The 21,672-nt window shown below is 38.6% G+C and overlaps 1 protein-coding gene across 3 annotated transcripts in view; it reads right to left on the bottom strand.

Annotated features, from left to right (window-relative positions):
- The window catches only part of LOC127444713 (adhesion G protein-coupled receptor E3-like), a 242,069-nt gene extending 221,705 nt beyond the window's left edge, over positions 1–20,364 (bottom strand). For all 3 annotated transcript variants that reach the window (XM_051704261.1, XM_051704260.1, XM_051704259.1), the window contains exons 1-6: positions 20,314–20,364; positions 18,072–18,458; positions 16,983–17,039; positions 12,747–12,778; positions 12,093–12,170; positions 11,762–11,945 (exon numbers count right to left, since the gene is read on the bottom strand). In XM_051704261.1, coding sequence (XP_051560221.1) covers positions 11,762–11,945; positions 12,093–12,170; positions 12,747–12,778; positions 16,983–17,039; positions 18,072–18,375 — 655 coding nt within the window. In that variant the 5' untranslated portion in view covers positions 18,376–18,458; positions 20,314–20,364. The remainder of the gene's footprint in view (positions 1–11,761; positions 11,946–12,092; positions 12,171–12,746; positions 12,779–16,982; positions 17,040–18,071; positions 18,459–20,313) is intronic.
- Positions 20,365–21,672: the final 1,308 nt, after the last annotated feature.

Raw genomic sequence — 21,672 nt, 5'->3', positions numbered from 1 at the left:
GGAATGCCCGGTTAGTGAGAAAATTTGTTTATACATCCAGGTGGAGCTGAGAGTGGCACGGGAATAGAGGAGCAGAAAATAGGAGCGGGTGCATATGGACGGGAGCTTAAAACATGGAATGATCCGGCATGGCTTTCAGATGGAGATTTAAATGGACTGTGGAGTACAATTTGCTACATGATGCCGAAATGACCAGAGGGAAGAATGGGTATTACTTTTGCAGGCATCTTGATGTTTGCTTTGGAGAAGAGGGTGCTGTGCCCAGCCTTGAATGGGGTTGAAGTATGTAGATGCAAAAGATGTGATGATTGAAGCTTAAGCTCCTGATAAAGCCCATAAAACCATCAGCAAAACGCATGGTCCATGAAATGTAAAGCTTCAGTGGATGGAATACTCAGTATCTGCTTCTCAAGAATGCTAATGCGGCACGGTTTTATCCAAGAGTGAATTAATCTTACATACCTGCTGCTAAATGTAAGCTGCCCTGACCACAAATATATTTACAGTGAACGGAGCGAAAAGCAAAACAATGGAGACTTTAAAATTCAATAAATGCATTTAAGCAACATAGTTGTAGAAATAACGTAGAAAGCATTAGAAGGGAGCTTCTGACTTACCAGCAGGAACAGAAAATGAATGTAGCGAAATAGAAAATAATGAGCTTTTGAAATTTTGAACGCTGTGAAAAACTATTCAAGCACAGGTTTTACCCAATGATTAGCAAAACCTTACTTACCTGCTACTAAATGTAGAATCCCCAACCGTGACCACATTAAAAGTGAACAGAGCAAATACTGAAATATATTGTTATTTAAATTAAAATGCAATGAAGTTAGGCTGAAATAGCATTTGATGTATATGATTGAGAACTTTCTTATTTCTGATGGGAATCATCTGCTGCCTTGAGGCATTGATTTTGATGGTTTGTGCATTCCGATTGCGGTGGCTCGACTGAGGGAGGTCTCCTACATGACTGAGATATGGATGAAGATCCGGGTTTGCTCCGGAGCGGAGGATCTAATCCTGGAAACCTTAGATCGCTGGAACGAGCCAAGATTTCAGATTTATCACAAACTGAAAACTCCATCTCGATCAAGATGGCGCTAATCAACGCGAGGTCCTTAGTGAATAAAACTTTTATATTAAGAAATTATTGTTCATCTCGTAATGTGGATTTCCTGTTTATGACTGAATCTTAGCCTGATGCTATGGACTTGACTCCTCTTTCAGAACACTCTCATTTTAACTCTCCTAGAACCTCTGGGCAAGGTGGGGGTGTAGCAACTCTGTATACATTTTTTTTTAAATGTTGTCAATTGTCAACTGAGATTTATACTAGTTTTGAACTACAATTATTTAGGGTGGAATTGGCCTCCCCAGTGCTTTGTGCATTTATTTATAGGCCTCCAAAGTATAATAAGGATTTTATCAGTGAATTTTCAGAGTTCTTGTCTATTACAGATAATACCTCTAATAACTTTTTTATTCTCTGAGACTTTAATATGCATGTGTGCTGCCACTTTAAACCATTGACTAAATAATTTTTACAGTTAATTGATTCTTTTAAATTTACTCAATTTGTATCAAGTTTTACTCATAGGGGCAGCCATACTCTTGACCTTGTATTGTCTCTGGGCCTTTCTATTACAAATGTAACTATGGATGACACTTGTTTATCAGATCATCTGTTTGTTTGTTTAGATGCTGCATTTCCTCTGTTGAGCTCAATAAGCACTAGGTCGGGCCGTTACACTCATTTAATCAATGAATCGACGTCTGATAAATTCTCCGAGGTCTTTTTAGCTTCACAACTTCATCATATCTTAGAGTTGCCTCCACCTGATCTCAGTGTAGATGAACATTTTAATTTATTTAATACTGTTTGTACAGATATTTTAAATGTGGTTGCACCACTAAAATATAGGGAACAGAAAAATCACTCACAGCCATGGATGAACAATGAGATTCATGTCTCCAGACAATTATGCCGCAAGGCTGAGTGTAAATGGAAAAAGGACAGGCAGTAGGTTTCAACACATTTTCAACACGTAGTAAAAATAACAAAAGCAAAATATTTTTCAGATATAACAAGTAGAAATTCCAATAAGCCAAATATTCTATTTAACACTATCAATAAAGTGCTTTCTCCAACACCTATAAACTGCCCTGAGGTCAATTTAAAAACTTGTGAAAATGTTCTGCAATTTTTTATGAATAAAATAGCTAATCTTAGGACTAAAATTACTCCAGCAATGTCCGATATGCCACATTTAAATTGTATAAGTATATTTAGTAGTTTTGAGCCTGTTTCTTTAATACAATATTAACTCATACGAGACATTCTACCTATCCATTTGATACCATTCCACCTCAGCTGCTATAGATTTTATAGGTACTAGTATTCAGTTACTTATAAATGCCAGTTTATTTAATGGTAATGTTCCAGCTTGTTTTAAGCATGCAGTAGTGCAGCCATTCATTAAAAAAAGTCTAATTTAGATCCTTCTGTTTTGAGTAATTATCGGCCTATATTGAAGTTACCCTTTTTATCTTAAGTTTTAAAGAAGTCTGTTTTATCGCAGCTTGTCCCATATTTAGCTGAGAATGCAATTATAGACATGTTTCAATCGGGCTTCAAGACTCTTCATAGCACAGAATCTGCATTACTCAAGGTTTTTAATTATATATTGTTGCCGGTTGATTCAGGGATGGTGGCAGTCCTAATTTTGCTTGATCTAACCGCTGCCTTTGACACCATTGAACATGGTATTTTATTGCGGCGGCTGGAAGATGACGTGGATATTAAGGGTACAGCCTTGGACTGGCTTAGATCATATTTAAAAGATGGATCTTTTTCAGTTTGTGTTGGTAATTTGTTTTCTTAATCAGCTTCAATGAACAGTGGTGTACCGCAGGGATCCATTCTTGGGCCAATTTTAATTTCATTGTATATGTGTCCATTAGGCTCTATGTTTTGCAAATACAACATCTCTTATCATTTATATGCTGATGATATGCAATTATATATTCGACTTGATCCAAGTTGCTTTCAGTCTCTTTGCTCCTTAACACATTGCTTAAGCGAGATTAAAGCCTGGTTGGCTAGTGATTTTCTCCATCTTAATACTAATAAGACTGAGTGTATTGTCTTTGGATCTCCCTCTGCCACAAAGGAGACTATAAATTAGCTATAGCCACTATTTCACTTAAAGAATTTGGGTGTTATTTTGGACTCTGCATTAACACCTGACAAGAAGGTTACCAGTGTTGTAAAGGCAGGATTCTATCAACTAAGAGTGATCTCTAAACTGAAGTCGATTCTTTCCACTAAAGACTTGGAAACCGTTATACATGCATTTGTATCTTCACGCATTGACTACTGTAATTTGTTATATATTGGCATCTCTCAGTGCCAATTATCCCATCTTCAGTTGGTGCAGAATGCAGCAGCCAGGCTGTTGACATGCACAAAGAAGAGAGATAGAAGTATTCCAGTCTTAGCATCCTTACATTGGTTGCTTGTTAGATTTAGGATTCAATTCTAAATTATTTTATTTGTGTTTAAAGCTTTTCATGGCATTGCGCCACAATATATAACTGGCCTTTTAATTTTTCATCATAATGCCAGACAACTGAGGTCCTCTAACAAGATGGTACTCGTCCCTAAAACTAGATTACAATCTAAGGGTGATGGGGCCTTTTCTTTGGCTGCTCCCCGATTATGGAAATCTCTTCCATTGCATATAAAATTTTCCCAGAGAGTGGACATATTTAAATCGAGTTTGAAGACATATCTTTTACATCTGACCAGAGCTAATTGGCTGTATATGTTTTATAACTATAATATAAGATGACTTATTTTATTAGTTAAAAGGTTTTGAAGTTTGATCTTTTAATATATATATTTTAATATAATTTGAGTTTGATGATGTATTTGCATTTTAGCAGAGTGAACTGGTGCTACTTGTTGTATGTGTATGTAAATGTTTATATTATTTAATTTAATCTGTTGGAAAGCACTTTGGTCAACTGCTGTTGTTTTAAATGTGCTATAGAAATAAAAATATTTATTGTATTGTATTGTATAATGTTCCAAATTTCAAAGCTCATTACGAGTTTTACAGTTATGTCAGCTAACTACTTTTTTATTTTTCAATGCATTTCAGTCTTTGCTCTGTTCACATTAAATGTGCTCATGGTTTGGGCAGTTACATTCAGCAGCGGGTAAGTAGGGCTTTGTTTATTCATTGGATAAAACCTGTGCCAGATTAGTTTTTCATAAGTGTTCAAAATTTCAAAAGCTCATTATATCAGTGTCGCTACAGTTAATTTTCAGTTCCTGCTGGTAAGACAGAAGCTCCCTCATAATGTTTTCACGTTATTTCTACAACTATGTTTGCCTAATGCATTATTTATTTATTATTTTTAAAGTTACCAATGCATTTTGTTCTGCGCTCCGTTCACTATAAATATTTCACGGTCAGGTCAGCTTACATTTAGCAGCAGGTAAGTAAGATTCGTTCGCTCTGGATAAAACTGTGCGGATTAGCCTTTCTTGCGAAGCAGATACCAAATATTAAGTCGACTGAAGCTTTACATGTCATGGACCATGCGTTGTGCTGCCAGATTTACGGGCTTTATCAGGAGCTTAAGCTTCAATAATCACATTTTTCGCATCTACACATTTAATTCTCTGTTGGAAGGCTTATGCCTGGATCTTCCCAACATTTTAAGTTCCTGTCCATACGCATCCGCTCTGATTCCCTGCTCCTCCATTCCCGTGCCACTCTCAGCTCCACCCTGGACGCTTAAACAATTTTTCCCACAAGTCAGGCATTCCCTCTCCAGTAAAAAAAAACCATAGCCCTTCTACATCTCTCAAAATTCCGGTATCATGCTCTATTTCCCCCAGACGCAAGCTTCCCCACCTCTCTATAAATTAGACAGAACATTAGTTTGCATTTCCTTCCTCCAACCAGTTTCAGTTTCCAGATGCAATCTCCTGTCCCTTCGGGTCACCTTATTTCACCATGTCGTCATTCATCAAGGCTGCTCCATCTCTCAAATCCTCACGCTAGCCCATTCCATCGATAACTCTGACAACGTATCTATTGATGACTGCTGCCGATCGGACCTCAAATTTTGGTCCCCGTTACTAAATCACTGGAACTGGCTTTCCCTTTCCCATACCAAAAACCCCGAGACCTCAGACTACATGTTCTTTTTCACGGACATGCGCCCTCCAAAGGTCTTGAGGCTGCTATATAGGAACATGTTCACAGGGAAATGGCCAGACTAATTTTCACCTGCACCCAGCTCCCCTTCATCTGCATCTTAAAAATGTACCCCATCGTCGTTGCAGTGTTTTATGGGGTTCCTCTCTGGGCATGCAAACTTATTGTAGTTTTTTTGTGATAACAACACCCCCGTCGCAATTATCTACAAGGCAGGTCCTCCTTCAGGCTCCTTAACCCCTACTGAGACGTTTGACATGGCAAAGCATCGACTGCACTCCATCTTCTCAGGGAGCACATTCCTGGGATTTTCAATTCAATCACTGACTCTCTATCTCGTTTCAGGAGTTTCATTGACTATGTCCCTCTGCCAGCATACTTTCGTCCCCTGCCCACACCTTTCGGACCTTCTGCCGGACTAAGCCCCTCACCCCTCCCCCTTTTATATTCCACCAAAATTCATGTAGAAAGGACTTGCCCAATCCACGTTCAATACTCTCTTTCTCAAACGCTCCAAAACAGACCTCTCAGGGTGCGGTCGTAGCATAATGATATCTATTATCTCCAGCTCTTCCTGCCCCGACACCTCCATGTTATATATATGCAAAATAGTTCACATTTCACATCTGACACCTAAAATATTGCGGTCCCCTCATCTCTAGGGGCACTCATTCAAAATTGGTGCAGCCACAATGGCTGCTCATCAAGGACTGGACCCACAATTAAAATGCTTGGCCGCTGGTCTTCCTCATTCTGCTAGAAATGTATTCGACCCAACCCTCAAATATCACATATTGCTCCACTCTCCATCAGCCATAAGTTTTCATACCTATATGGTGGGGGTCGGGGGCTCTTACTGCTCATCCACATTTCATCTCACACAATCATTAAATTCAAGCATGTATATTGTCCTGCAAGGACACGGCATAACAATATCCACCCCTAACTGGGGCTTCCACAATTCCAAGCATGTTTTTTCCTTTGCATAGTTTCTGCACAAGCCTAGCTTGCCCTTATCGGAGAACTCTTGCGTAAACATTGTTCATCTTTCAACAAAAAGTATTGCACGACAACGTCACCCTTATTGTATGGCTTTATGCTACATTGTTCGTCTTTTGTGACAAACTATCGATTTGCTTCCCTCCCTCCAGGACATATATACCAGGCGGTGTGTGAAAAAAGCTCGGAGGATCATCAGAGACTCCAGCCACCCGAGCCATGGGCTGCTCTCACTGCTACCATCAGGCAGGCGGTATCGCAGCATCAGGACCCGCACCAGCCGACTTCATGATAGCTTCTTCCCCTAAGCAATCAGACTTTTGAACTCTTGATCTCCCACAATCAAAACACATCAGCACTGCACTTTATTACTCTTACTCTTATATCTCACACCGGACTGTCATAAATTATATTATTATTATATTATATTCTCTCTTAACAACTGACTATCAACTGACAGCCTGAATGTCAATACAGTACAATACAACCCACTGTACATTCTATATGATCTATCTTCAAACAACATCCGCCCTCATCGGAGGGTTCATAATCAAATGTTGTTTTTCTTTCAACAAACGTTATTGCACAATATTGTCACTCTTATGATAGGGCTTTGTTACGGTGCTCATCTTTTGGCAAAGATATCTCAAACAACGTCTGTCTCTCGTCAGAAGGCTCATTATCATACATCATCAAATAACCACCCTCGTCAGAGGACTCATACCATATGCTAATTATCTAGATAACTGAAGGAGTGTATATTACAGTATAGTTGCATGAAAAAGTAATCTTGAAGATGAATATATTCTCTCTCTCTCTCTATCTGCTGACCAACCCTGCATAGGTCACACATGTCACCCATGGCCTTACCCTAGGTCTCTTAAACTTAAATGTTTACTAAGCTTTCACTATCTCTGACACGACATATTGTTGACACTCTGATTTGAGGGAGAATATTGTTCAAAGTTTTAACAGGAAAAAGTACATCTTATCTTTATGTTTTGGAAAAGGCAAAAGCAAAGCTTTTACCACAACCTTAAGGTGGGCAGCTGGAACCCAGATGGGACAAACAAAAACATCCATAAGATGCCCTGTAACTTAGGAATGCTGACTTATGATCTGAACGCATCACTCAGTAAATAAATCAGAACTGTACCTACTTGACTTATGACCCACGAGATATGTTAGGAATAAGACACCATGTTTGGAGATGTACTGAAATTATCTGTTTCAACCAATCAAAATCAAAATACCTGTAACATTATGTAAAATGCTTACTCCTTTTATAATATAATTACTATAATAATAAAATAATGAGTATAATTACTACTGTATTTAGAAGCCTTCTATGAACTTGTGTACGATTTTTCTCATGCTGACTTCTGCCTTTGAAACTGTAAACAACCTTTTCTTCAGTAAATCTTTTTCAATTGATTGCAACTTTTTTGACTCCTGGTCTTTATTTCACACACTTGTTCAAAGGGCCTTTACTGTAATTCCCTTACAGAACTCATCCCTGAGGAGCACCAGTGCTAATAGTGAGGGTCCTGGATGTGAGTTTCCCCAGTCTCACTAGCTGCTGCCTATCTGTCTGAAAGCTGGTGATCCATTGACAGATTGGGGTGTGCACAGAGAGCTGGGTCAGTTTGGTTGAGAGAAGATCAGGCATGATGGTATTGAAGGCTGAACTGAAGTCCACAAATAGGATCCTTGCATAAGTCCCAGGTCTGTCAAGGTGTTGCAGGATATAATGCAGTCCCACATTGACAGCATCATCCACAGACCTGTTTGCTCAGTAAGCAAACTGAAGTGGGTCCAGCAGGGGTCCAGTGATGTCCTTCAGGTTGGCCAAAACCAGTCAACAACTTCATGACTACAGACGTGAGAGTGTGTGTGTGAAGATGGGGGCCAGATGGTCAGTGCAGACTTTCAGACAAACAGGTGAAACACCATCTGGGCCTGAAGCTTTCCTAGTCTTCTGTTTCCGAAAGACCTGGCACACATCCTCCTCACAGATCATAAGTGCAGATTGAGTAGCAGGAGGAGGGAGGAGGGGGTTCCAGGAGGTGTTGGTGTGTGTGTGAAGGGTGTGAGACTGGGATTTTTAAAGCTTCAGTAAAACACATTCAGTTCATCAGCCATTAGTTGACTCTCTACAGAGCGAGGGGGAGGTGTCTTGTACTTGGTGATGCTTTTCAGGCCTTTCCACACAGATGCAGGATCGTTGGCTGAAAACTGTTTTTTACAGCTTCTCAGAGTAGCTTCTTTTAGTCACTCTGATTACCTTAGTAAGTGTGTTCCTGGCCTGTTTGTACAATATTTTATCCACACTTCTGTAAGCATCCTCTTTGGCTTGACGAAGCTGTCTGAGTTTTCCTGTAAACCATGGTTTATCGTTATTGAATGATAAAAATGTCCTAGTAGGGATGCACATATCCACACAGAAACTGTTATATGATGTCAGAGTATATGTGAGCTTGTCCAGGTCTGTGGCTGCAGCTTCAAAAACACTTCAATCAGTGCAGTCAAAGCAGGCTTGTAGTTCCAGCTCTATTTATTAGTCCATCTCTTTACAGTCCTTACTGCTTAGCTGATTTTAGTTTCTGCTTGTAGGTCGTGAGAAGATGAACCAGACAGTGATCAGATAGTCCTAAAGCTGTACGTGGGACAGAGCGATATGCATCTTTTACAGTGGTGTAGCAGTGGTCCAGTATATTTATGTCTCTGGTGGGACATGTGATGTGTTGTTTGTATTTTGGCAGTTCACGAGTGAGGTTAGCTTTATTAAAATCTCCCAGAATAATAATAAGTGAGTCCGGTTGTTGTTGCTCCATGTCTGTGATCAGCCAGCTGCTGCAACGCTGCATTCGGCCATGCTTGTGGTGGGATATAAACACTCACCAGAATAAACGAGGAAAACTCCTGCGGTGAGTAGAAAAGCTTACAATTGAAGAAGAGCGCTTCTAAATTAGGACAGCACATCTTCTTCAATGCTGTTACATCTGTACAACAACTTTCGTTGATGTAAAAGCATGTTCCAGCGCCACTCATTTTCCCCGATGATTCTGCAACACGATCCGCTCTGAACAGCTAGAAGCCTAGCAGATGAAATGCACTGTCTGGGATGGCTTCATTCAGCCAGATTTCCGTGAAACACAGAGCAGCGGAGTTAGAAAAGACCTTATTTGTGTGAGTGAGCAGAAGCAGTTAGTCCGTTTTGTTGCCGAGGGAGCAGGACATCTGCCAGATGAATACCTGGCAGCTGAGTCCTAAAGCCACATTTATGAAGCTCCACAAGCACTGGTTTGTTTCCCTTGCATGCATATTTTGGATCACTTGTAGAGCACCTCTGTGCCTCCAACTAAATGTCTAATAAAACATCAGAAAAATTAAACACCGGCAAAAAATTATCAGGTATGCTCTGCCGAATATTCAGTGGTTCATCCCTGGTGCGGCACCATCTTGAATCAATATATTTTGTTTATAAAAACATTGTATTTTATATTGGGTATATTGTATATTATTAGGTGTATATTGTATATTGTGTTATGTGTAAATTATTTGTGTATATTAGATGTTTATTGTAGATTGGTATTATGTCTCTTCACTGTCATGACATGACCCACTGTTGCACTTGTGTATATGATTGAGTGACAATAATGTGATTTGCTTGCCTACACTAGGGGTGTGCAGCACAGCAATTATCTGTATTTGTATCTGTTTCTGTTGCAAAATGATCTACATCTGTGTCTGTATTCGGATAGAACTGAATTTGGGCAGGGCTTAAACCGAAAGTGCAATCAAACTAAATGAAACACCTATTTTTAAAATGTATAGTTTCTATATATAAAATATGCATTGTATATGCCTATTCATAATTATATCCTAATAAAAATAATACTAATTATTATTACTATGAGTATTACTATTATTATTACTGTGCTGTTATTATTTCATTATATTATTATTTTATATCTTTTTTTCTTACCAGATGAAGCTGACTATGTAGGCTCATGAACTGTAGAAGATGTTGACAACTGAGGCAGAAGTGTCAAGCAATTTTGAAATGTCATGCACACATTTTTCAGCGAACATTAAATACAAACATTAAAAGAAATTAGAATAAATCAATATAGCCTACAAATAGGTGAAAGTCCCGTTAATATATGTGAAATTTTACACTTATGTGCACAGGCTGATTTGTGCACACATATTTTAACTTAATGTGGAGGACATAATTATTTAGTTAAATTACATGTATACTGTAGAATTAGCGAAATAGTGGGAAAAGAATAATCATAGTCTAATAATAATAATAATAATAATAATATTAATAATAATAATAATAAAAATGTTACATAACATTTTTAAATGTTTCTTTGTATCACATGAGCAGGAATATTCTGAATATGCAGATGTACACTTTATGAAGCATTTAAACCTTTATGGGACATTTAAACGTTTTTGGAATAAAGTTTTAACAGATACTTACCTTAATCGGTTATGTGAAAATAATTGTGGTCAACTTTTAGAGGTGAACAGACAATCTCCGCTGTGAAATCATCACTTCAGGTCAGGAATTTAACATTTAACTGTTTAACATTGCGCTCGGGTTGGTTTATAAATGAATACATGGACATCATTACATGAATCATGTGATTTATTTATATACAAATTTTAAGGAGTGGAAAATGTAGCCTATATAATGTAGTGTCTTAGTTAATTTTACACTTGACAAGCTCCAGACGCGAAAAATTAATGGAGACCACAAACTGAATCGAGACCGCTCCCATTCAGTCTGAAATTTCACCGTGTGCATTTTCATTCATAAGGTTTACACATTAGTAGGTTACTAATACTGACTTCACAGACTCATAATTTCTTTGTAATTTTGGATATGTTTATTTAAAACGTTGCTTTATCCTTGTGCTTCTTGGATAATCAGTCAAACTAATTGTATTTCTATTCAGAGGAATCCGTTATTAGTTTTGAAATCATTATTTGTGCCTTTCCGAATAAGGAAAGCCTACATACAGCATGACCAATGTAGTCCGATTCTCTTATGAATGACAGTAATTAGCCGCTTCTTAGTAAATCAAAAACAAAAAGAACTGTTACTGTGTTCTGTTATGTTGTACTTGAGGCTTGTGAGACTTCAGTCAGGTAATGCAGTAACTGATGAATGAATGAATGCAATGTTTTATTTGTTTAGAATTGTATTTATTTTTTTATTTAATATACAGTTAAGCTCATTTATTGGATTGATTTTATGCCTCTAAAATGCCTTTTACAAGAATTGCATTAAATAATTTGCTGTGTCTACTCTGTTGAAATCTGAAATAAACTAATTGTTTGGCAGCAGGCTGCTGAGGGCAGTAAATGTAATAAGAATTGGATTTTATTTGCAAATAACTGTTCCTCAAAAGTACTAAAAGAATTGTCACTGGAACTGTTAAGCAACCAGAATTTTTTAAGAGGAACTTGAATTGTTAAATTCCTTATGATTTCTATACCAAGTTTCCACTTACCTACAGTATCAAGAGTGAATTTGACTGAGTCACTTGTGTCTGTTGGCTTCACTAGAGTAGAGATGAGTTTCTCGCTGGCTTTCAACACACGGTTTCCATAAGAGACTAGTTCATTTTGGTTAATGTATAACCCGATAATCTTCTCTGAAGTGTTCAAAGCCACATCCAAAATGTTGGTCACATCCTAATAAATTAATCGGATAAATACACTTACATTTAAATGGCAAGACCTCCAAAAAGAGAGTACCAATAATATGTACAGTAAATCATCTATCATCTATGTCAGCAACAAAGATTTTATTATGCTATAATTTCATTCTTAAAGACTTACGTTCAAAGGAAGCACTTCAGCTGTAATGTTCTCTATCTGGTCAAATAGATTCTCTACACATCCTCCTGTGGCTTGACTCTGAAATCAGATTTGAGATGTACAAAGAATACTGAAAGATAACTGTGTGCACTGTGGTGGCAGTATTTGTTGATTATGATCATAATTTTGGCTGCACTTTATTTTACAGTATGTGTAATTTCAATATACTTACAGTGTACTTCCCCAAGAATGTACTGAGTATAATTAGGTAACTACATCGACTTAATATGGGTTAATGTTATGGCTGGGCTTAGGTTTAGTACCTAGTAATTACTGTAGTTGTTGTAATTATATAGTACATAAATGAAGAACAGTACCGGAAAACAAAGTGATACCATGTTTTTCAATATTAATGGTAGCTAAAAAAAAGTGTATTGTTGTTAATCTTGTACAGAGTCAGAGAATCAATTAAATCAATGAAAGTTCCTCCAGTGATGTTGGTGGAGACACACAGAAAGAGACAGACAACAATAAATACAACAGCATATTCTACAGCCACAAGATGCATACAGAAAATCAATATATACATAGTTCTTATAAAAAATTTGCACTTAATATTTTAAGGAGCTGCTTAAGAGTCAAAAATCTTAATATCAGAAACATTCATTATCTTACCTTGCATTCATCTGGGAGTGTGATATTTATACCTGGAATGACATAATTTATCATTAAAACAGACAATGATGAAATATAGCAGCCAGTAAAAAATTAATCACGGTTCAAGTAAATAAAGAGAATTTTTTCATTATTGTGCATCATAGGGCTTGAATTTGACAATATTCGGTATTCATTCTTAGAATTTGTGCCAAATTTTACTTGTGCGAAGGTTTAATTGTTACAAATGTGTTCATTTGAACCATGTTTTATGAAGTTTGAATTTTCCGTTCTGAAGATTATGGGTAAGCCTGAGTCAGTTATTCATAATGGGCAATGCATTTAAGGGTTTAATAAATCAAACATTTTATCTATTTTTTAAATTATCATTTATTTATTTTGTTATTTTTATTTAGTTTTTACTTTTTTGTTAGAAGAAAAGGAAGTAGTAAAATAAAGAAATCAGAACACACTGTTACAGAAACCCTGACTCGATGATGGTGTTTGAACCCAAAGGCAGGTATTTATTGACCAAACACAAACAGTGAAACAGATGATTAACAAACATGCAGAATTGAGCTGGTGTGATGAACAGAAGCCTGATGATAGTTTGTGTTGATGTAGGGAGTGATTATCCTCGAGGTGGCACACACACAAAAGTTGAAGTAGACATTGGAGAGGAAACATGGAGAGATCGCTGGAATGACATTGGAGAGGAAACTTGGAGAGATCACCAGAATGACGTTGGAGAGGAACCTTGGAGAATTTCGGGAGAACAGGTAAGTTACAGGTAAGTGAGTCTGTATTCCATGGGAGACCAGACATCGAGTGAGGAGTGAGGAGTGAGTGGGGCTGCCTCCACCACAAAAGGTTTGCTGGGGTCCGGATGGGTGAGGAGTGGAGCTGTGGTGAAGGCTTTCTTGAGGTGTTGAAAGGTGTAGGAGGCCTCGGGGGTACAGGATAGAGACTTGGGCTTGGATTTGAGGAGGGAAGTTAGTGGAGCAGTGATGGAACTGTAATTCTTAATGAACCGACGGTAGAGGTTGGCAAATCCTTAAAAGCACTGGAGTTTTGTGATGGTGAAAGGAGTGGGCCAGGATCGCACAGCCTCTACCTTCCCCTCGTCCATCTGAATGCCTTCAGGGCTGATGTTTAGCTAAGGAACTGGAGGGATGTCTGATGGAATGTAAATTTTCCAGCCTTGATGTAAAGGTGGTATTCCATCAGCCTTTCAAGCACAAGCGTGACATGTTTACGGTGATCAGTCTCGTTCCGGGAGTACACCAGAATGTCATCTATGTAGACGAGGACGAACCGATGGAGGTACTATCAGAACACCTCATTCATGAACCCCTGGAACATGGAAGGGGCGTTGACCAGGCCATACAGCGTCACCCGGTACTCGTAGTGGCCTGTAGGAGTCACAGAGGTGGTCTTCCAGTCGTCTCCCTTCCGGATCCAAATGAGGTTGTACATGCTGCGAAGGTCCAGCTTGGTGAAAATTGTAGCTCCTCTCAAAAGTTCCAAGGCAACTGGGATGATGGGAAGCAGATAATGGAACTTGACTATTATTCTGTTGAGGGAGCAGTAATCTATGCAGGACCGCAAGCCTCCATCCTTCTTCGCCACAAAGAAAAAGCTTGAAGCAGCAGGGGATGTGGATGGCCAGATGCAGCCCTGGTTAAGGGCCTCCTCGATATACTCCTCCATGGCCTTTTGCTCTGGGATAGAGAGTGGGTATATCTTACTACAGGGCACTGGCTCACCAGGGAGTAGGTCTATTGCACAGTCCCATGGTCGATGATGAGGTAGTTGTGAGGCGCGTAGGAGGCAGAAGACCTCCTGAAAGTGGGAGTAGCAGGATGGGATCTTCTCTGAGGTTAAACTAGTTGGGCTCTCGATGGAGGTGGTGTTGAGATGGAGAGGAGGTGATTTCTTGATAGAAGCTGAAGGTCTTGGAGAGGGACGATTGGGGAAGCAGGAAGGAAAACACTGGAGTCCACACCTCAGGATGTTTCCGGTGGACCAGGTGATGACGGAAGAATGTTGAATGAGCCAAGGATGTCCTAATACGATGTCAGTGTCCTAATACGATGTCGGCTGTGGAGCTCTCCAGAACCAGTAGGATGATCTCCTCGTAGTGAAAACATCCAATTTGGAGCTTAACAGGGCCCACACAGTGATGAATAACTCCTTTGCCCAGAGGTTTGCCGATTATGGAGTGTATCTTGAAGTTAATTAACAGGGTCGCCTTTGGAGCTGAAGCTGGTGGCAGAGCGCATGGGAGATGAAGTTGCCGGCTGACCCAGAGTCGACCAGAGCAGATACTGTGAGTGACAGACCAGGAGCAGTAAGCGTCACACTGGTTAACAATGGTGAATAACTAACATTAGGAGTGTTAACGTGACTCACCAGTGGGCGTGGAGGACTAATGAGGACAAGCGGGTAGGTCATCTAGGCAGGCTTTCATTCGGTTGGCAACATGGATGGAGAGTTGAATGAAGTGCTCTAGATCCATGGTGTCATTGTAGGAGGAGAAATGCAGCTGCAGCCTCGGTTTGAGCCCCAGACGGAAGCTGGTTAGGAGAGCAGGCTCATTCCATCTGCTGGAGTCAGCTAGAGTGCGAAACTTGAGAGCATAATTGTTAATGCAACTTTTACTTTGGCGGAGATTATAGAGTTGCTCACTAATGGATGAATCTCCAGCTGGGCGTTCGAAAACTTCCTTGAAGTGTTGGATGAAGCTCTCAAGTGACTGAGTAACTGGGCTGTTTTGTTACAAGAGCAATTGAGCCCACTGCAATGCTCTTCATGCAAGCAGAGAGATGATGAAGGAAATTTTTGCCCACTGGGTGGGAAATCGATGTGGCTGCATCTCTAGAGCGAGCGAACATTGGATCGGCGGAGAACTGCAGTGGCTTCCTACTCCAGAGTATGGTGCTGGATTGACCATGGGACTGGCAGAATAGATAGGTGAAGAAGAAGAACTGGAGGGAGTGCTGGTCTGGATCAGAGGTGCTGAGGGGTTAACCGGTGAAGTTAGTGCACAGCGGAGAGCGTCAACCAGCTCCAGAAATGGATCTGGACCTGCAGGGTTCATGCTTTTGGTGGGTCTGGTCTTCTGTTACGGAAACCCAGAATCGATGATGGTGTTTGAACTGAAAGGCAGGTATTTATTGACCAAACACAAACAGTGAAACAGGTGAGTAACAAACATGCAGAACTGAGCTGATGTGAGGAACAGAAACCTGATGTTAGTTCATGTTGATGTAGGGAGTGATTATCCTTGAGGTGACACACACACACGTTGAAGTAGACATTCTAGAGGAAACTTGGAGAGATCGCCGGTATGATGTTGGAGAGGATGTCAGTGTTTTGGTCTTGTCATGTTTTACTTTGTTCACTAGATGTCGCCATTGTGTTCTCCCTGTGTTTCCCATGCTTGTCTGTCATTATTCATTTCACCTGTGCCTCGTTTTCAGAGTTGTATTTAAGTTGCTGTTTTTTGTTTGCTCATTGCTCAGTTTTTGGATTTGAGTTCTCGTGCTCTCTTAAGTCTCAGTGGATTATTAACTGCCATTGTTGGATTTACCTTTTGTACTTTTGAAATTCTCTGGATTTACCTTTTGGATTTACAACAGAGATCTGTTTTTGGATTATTAAAGACTTGTTTTGTTTTATCCCTGACTTTCCTGAGTTCTTTGCACCTGGGTCCACACACTCCCCGATTCCTCCTGTGCTAAGTGCCTGCAACCTTGAGTCGACTCCCGAGTCGTCGGTCCCCTCGACCTTGTGTTACCCCGAGTTTCTGACAGAGGATACTTGGAGAGATCGCTGGAATGACGTTGTAGAGGAACCTTGGAGAATTTCGGGAGAACAGGTAAGTCACAGGTAAGTGAGTCTGTATTCCATGGGAGACCAGACATCAAGTGAGGAGTGAGTGGGGCTTATGTAGTGGAGCTGATTGACGTGGTGATGGAAGGCAGGTGCAGGTGATTAGTATTCGGGAGAGAGGGAAGGTTGTGTGTGTGTGTCGGGAGAGTCAGGTGAATCCATGACACATACAGCTTCCAGGCTTTTCCCCCATGAACATTAACTTTAGTTGGGGCTGTGCTTTGGAAAGAAACACTTTCCTCATACTCTTTTATTCATCTTTAACCATAGACACAAACACTAACACATCTGTTCAATGCCACAGATATGTTTATACATTAAATCAAAACATGAGCCACCAAAGAACACAGCACTCTACATTACCAGTTGAAGTGGTCTCTGGTGTGACTGTTGTGTAGCCGACGTTAATGCTCATAACATCTGTAAAATAAATAAATAACTGTATTAGATGCATCCTGATTTAAGGTACATGTGTGGCTATTACAGTTTTCTTATACAGAATAATATGAAATTTAGAACAAATAAAATACAGCTCTAGCAGCTCACTGTTTGAAGCTGTAACAATTTTGACAAAATTAAAAGGCCAGTTCCAGTACTTTATTTCATTTAAAGAGACTGTATGTGGAGTTATAAGTCATCTCATCCTATCACATTGTGGTTTGATCAGTGAAAATGCTGATATAATCTTTATGATTTAAAAAATAAATAACCATGGGAATCACAGTGATCACTTAGAGCAGCTTTAAACACTGTTTTATCCTTAATTTTTAAAGGAATATTCTGTGTTCAATCCGAGCTGACAGCATTTGTGGCATGTTGATTACCACAGATTTGACACGTCCCTCCTTTTCTTTAAAACAAAAAGCAAAACTCAAAGTTACAGTGAGGCATTTACAAGTTAATGGGGCCATTTTTGGAGGGTTTAAAGTAAAAAAAAAAAATGAAGCTTATAATTTTATAAAAGCATTTACATTAATTCTTTAGTTGAAACGTGATTTTTTTTTTATTTAGTGTTGATTACAATGCAACTTTTGGGGTTTAAGGGTTTAGGCATTACATTGTCATGGCAACAAAGTTGTAAAATTTGATATAATTTTACACAGAAAAGGTTAATAAGCAATTTTATCACACTAAAATCATGTTAACATATTGTTTGTCGCATGTCTATACTTTTGAAACAGTGAGTATTTTAACGTTTATGGATTGGCCCAATTCACTTCCTTTTGTAAGTGCTTTACTGTGACCTCAATTTTTGCTTCATTTCTTCTTCTTTTTTTAAGAAAAAGAGAGAAGTTTAAATAATTTATGGCAATCAATTATGCCACAATTGCTGTTGATTGAGATAAACCTGTGTTGAACCAGAATATTCTTAACCCTAACTAAACACACACTGACCATGTGATACTGACTTAATACTACACATCTGCTCATATCACCTCACACAGTAATTACCTGCACAGTATGCCATATTAGCTGACCAGGTAGTTGGTTTGACAAACTCATAGACATAATAATTGCCTGGACAGGCTTTGACTCTAATAGGATTGAACTGGAACACGCAGCAGTTAGTCATCCAGTAATAGCAGATATGTCGGCTGACCACTCCATCACCAACTTTTGGGTGCCCATTTTTTAGCCACATTGGGTAATCAGTGCCACATCTAGAGTTTACAACACATGTTTCTGGCATCTGAGCGCTCCAGCCCTGAATGAAGAGACGATACCAGCCGACCCAGTTGACATTCCTGTCACACATGAGGGTGTTATTTGTATTGTTGGTGGATCTCCAAGGATTGTCCAGCACAGTGTAGTTGTAGCAGGGCTCATAATAGATATAATCTGTCATGAAAACATTGATATAATAAATGTTAAAATAATACAATAATACAGTATCAAACACAATAATTCTATTTGACACTTGTATGAATTCTTTTAAAACTTTCCTATATGTGTACATGTGTGTGTGTATATATATATATATATATATATATATATATATATATATATATATATGCAGTACAGGTTTAAGTGATTTACGAGAATTTTTTTAGGTTACAAACTGGTAATTACAAGGGTATTATGCTATAAATGTGGTTTATGAGGACATTTCTAGTGTCCCTATAATTCAAATCACTTAAAAAAACATACTTGATGTTTTCTTAAATGTAAAATTGCAGAACGTTTTTTGTGAGGGTTAGGGTTAGGGGTAGGGTTAGGGTTAGGGGATATAATCTATAGTTCGTACAGTATAAAGATCATTATGTCTATGGAGAGTCCTCATAATGATAGCCGCACCAATGTGTGTGTGTGTGTGTGTGTGAGCTAGATGCTACTACAATATAACCAGGGTTGGGGAGTAACTGAATACATGTAACGGGATTACGTATTTAAAATACAAAATATAAGTAACTATATTCCACTACAGTTACAAATAAATCATTGGTAATTAAAATACAGTTACATTTAAAAAGTATTTTGATTACTGAAGAGATTACTTTGCATTTTATTGTCATTTGTTTCATTTAATATTTAGTCCTTTCAGATGGAAAACATTTATACATATAAATGATGCGATCCAAAGTGCATTTGAACAGCGGTGAAACACTTTCTTATGATGTGTTACATTCATACGAGCAGACAGAGAAGTAAGTTTGAAGTAAGTCTGAAGCACAAGAAATAGAAATAAACCTTGTGTAAATTGTCAGCTTTATGCTAAGCTAAAATTCTATTTCTAGCCATTTTACATGCACGTTACCAGGCACGATCATATTTTTTTTTTTATCAAGAAAATTCACTTTGGATCATATTTTTTTTTCTTTTCTTTTTTTTTTTTCTTTCTAGTAAGACCTTTGATATTAGGGCAAAAATCATATACCTGATGATAATTTTTGTATTGTTTTCCTGTAAAAATATCTAAATCCTTAAAACAAGATCAGTTAGATTTATCTTGTATTTATGCAGTATAAGATATTTCGGTTTTTCAGAGAATGTATTTTTATCATGTGTATTTTGTGTTACTGTACTGGCAGAGTTTTTATAGTCAAAACAAGTGAAAAAATCTACCAGTGCTGAAGAAGTAATCCAAAGTATTTAGAATACGTTACTGACCTAGTGTAATCTAACAGAATACATTACAAATTACATTTTACAGCATGTATTCTGTAATCTGTAGTGGATTATATTTCAAAAGTAACCCTCACAACCCTGAGTATAACATAGTCTCTGATAGCTTCATTTACATATACTGCATGAAAATGAGGGTAGCATCTTTTTAATTTTACAATCAACGACCAGTTTTGTCTTGCAGAGCAACTAGATTTATAAACATTTTAAAACTGCTGTTGGCAAAGTTTTGGAATTACAACAACACATAAAATCCCCTTTCTACCTGATAAATATCACTGAAATAGGTGTCTTGAGAATTCTGACAGTAGCTAACACTTGTTTGCCAATCAGAAAACTTGGAGATGGCTTTATGGTGTAAGTTTGAGGATGGATGTTTTTTTCCAAACAAAGCCATTTGGTGAAGTGTTTGGGAAATGTGTCTGTAATTCTATTTAATGCTACTGGATACAGTAAATCCTTAAACATGGCTTAAACACCATTTTATCCTTCATCTTTTACTATAAAAAAACATGCATTCACACTGACTGAATACTTCAGATCTGCTCATATCACCTCACACAGTAATTACCTGCACAGTATGAAAAATTGCAGGTAGTTGGTTTAACAAACTCATAGACATAAAAACTGTCTGGACAAGCTTTGACTCTAATGGGAAAGGAGAAATAGCAGCAGTTACTGTCTGTGTGACCACAGACATCTCGGGCAACCACTCCATCTTCAACTTTTGGGTGTCCACCGCTTAGCCACAGTGGGTACTCAGTGCCACATCTATAGTTTGCAATACATGTGTCAGGCATCTGAGCGTCCTGATGGTTAATGAAGAGACGATACCAGCCGACCCAGTTGATATTCCTGTCACACGTGGAGTTAACTGAATTGCTGGTGAATCTCCAAGGATTGTCCAGTACAGTGTAGTTGTTGCAGGGGTCAAAAGAGATATAATCTGTCATCAAAACATTGAATAAAAAAAATAGTGTAATTAATAATAATAATTATTATTATTTATAATAATACAATTTAAAAAATAATTATGTTTGACATTATAATGACATCTTTAAATCTTTCAAAAATATATACATATACAGTGCATTCAGAAAGTATTCAGTCCCCTTCATTTTTGTCAAATTTTGTTATGTCGCAGCCTTATGCTAAAATGCTTTTAATTATTTTTTTCACATCAATCTGCCCTTCATGCCCCATTATGAAAAAGCAAAAACCAGATGTGACACTGCTTCACAGGAAAAACGGAAGGAGAACACGGGGAAGTGGGGTTTCCAGGTTCAGGTAAGAGTTTTAATCGGCCACCTCAGTGCTTTACAGTTTCACAAACTCATGTTTCACAGGCACGTAGTTACTTAAACACATCAGCTTCACAAACACAATAGATTAAGCACAACAGCTTCTGTAGCACCGTGTCCTTCCTTGTGCCAGACTCTCTCTCTCTTCTGCTGGTGGCGTGTCTGATTATATGCCGCTCTCCCCGTGCTCACTGGAATTAGAGACGGGTGTTAAATATAATTTAGCTCAGGTGCAAGCGCCCTTACCGCTTTCTCTCTCTCCGGATGGATGCTTGACCATGCCCCTGCTGCCTCACCAGATTTCTGATAACTTTGCAAATTTATTAAAAAGAAAAAAACATTGACATAAATATTCAGACCCTTAACTCAGTACTTAAAGCACCTTTGGCAGCGATTACAGCCTCAAGTCTTTTTGGGTATGATGTGACAAGCTTTGCACACCTGGATTTGGGGATTTTCTGCCATTCTTTTCTGCAGATCCTCTCAAGCTCTGTCAAGTTGGATGGGGATTGTCGGTGGACAGCCATTTTCAGATCTCTCCAGTGATGTTCAATTGGGTTCAAGTCCGGGCTTTGGCTGGGCGACTCAAGGACATTCACAAAGTTGTCCCTAAGCCACTCTTGCGTTGT

The sequence above is a fragment of the Myxocyprinus asiaticus genome, chromosome 8 (assembly GCF_019703515.2).
Source record: "Myxocyprinus asiaticus isolate MX2 ecotype Aquarium Trade chromosome 8, UBuf_Myxa_2, whole genome shotgun sequence".
Classification (NCBI taxonomy): domain Eukaryota; kingdom Metazoa; phylum Chordata; class Actinopteri; order Cypriniformes; family Catostomidae; genus Myxocyprinus; species Myxocyprinus asiaticus.
The sequence above is the reverse complement of the archived record's forward strand: the minus strand, read 5'-3'. Positions and strand labels throughout refer to the sequence as shown.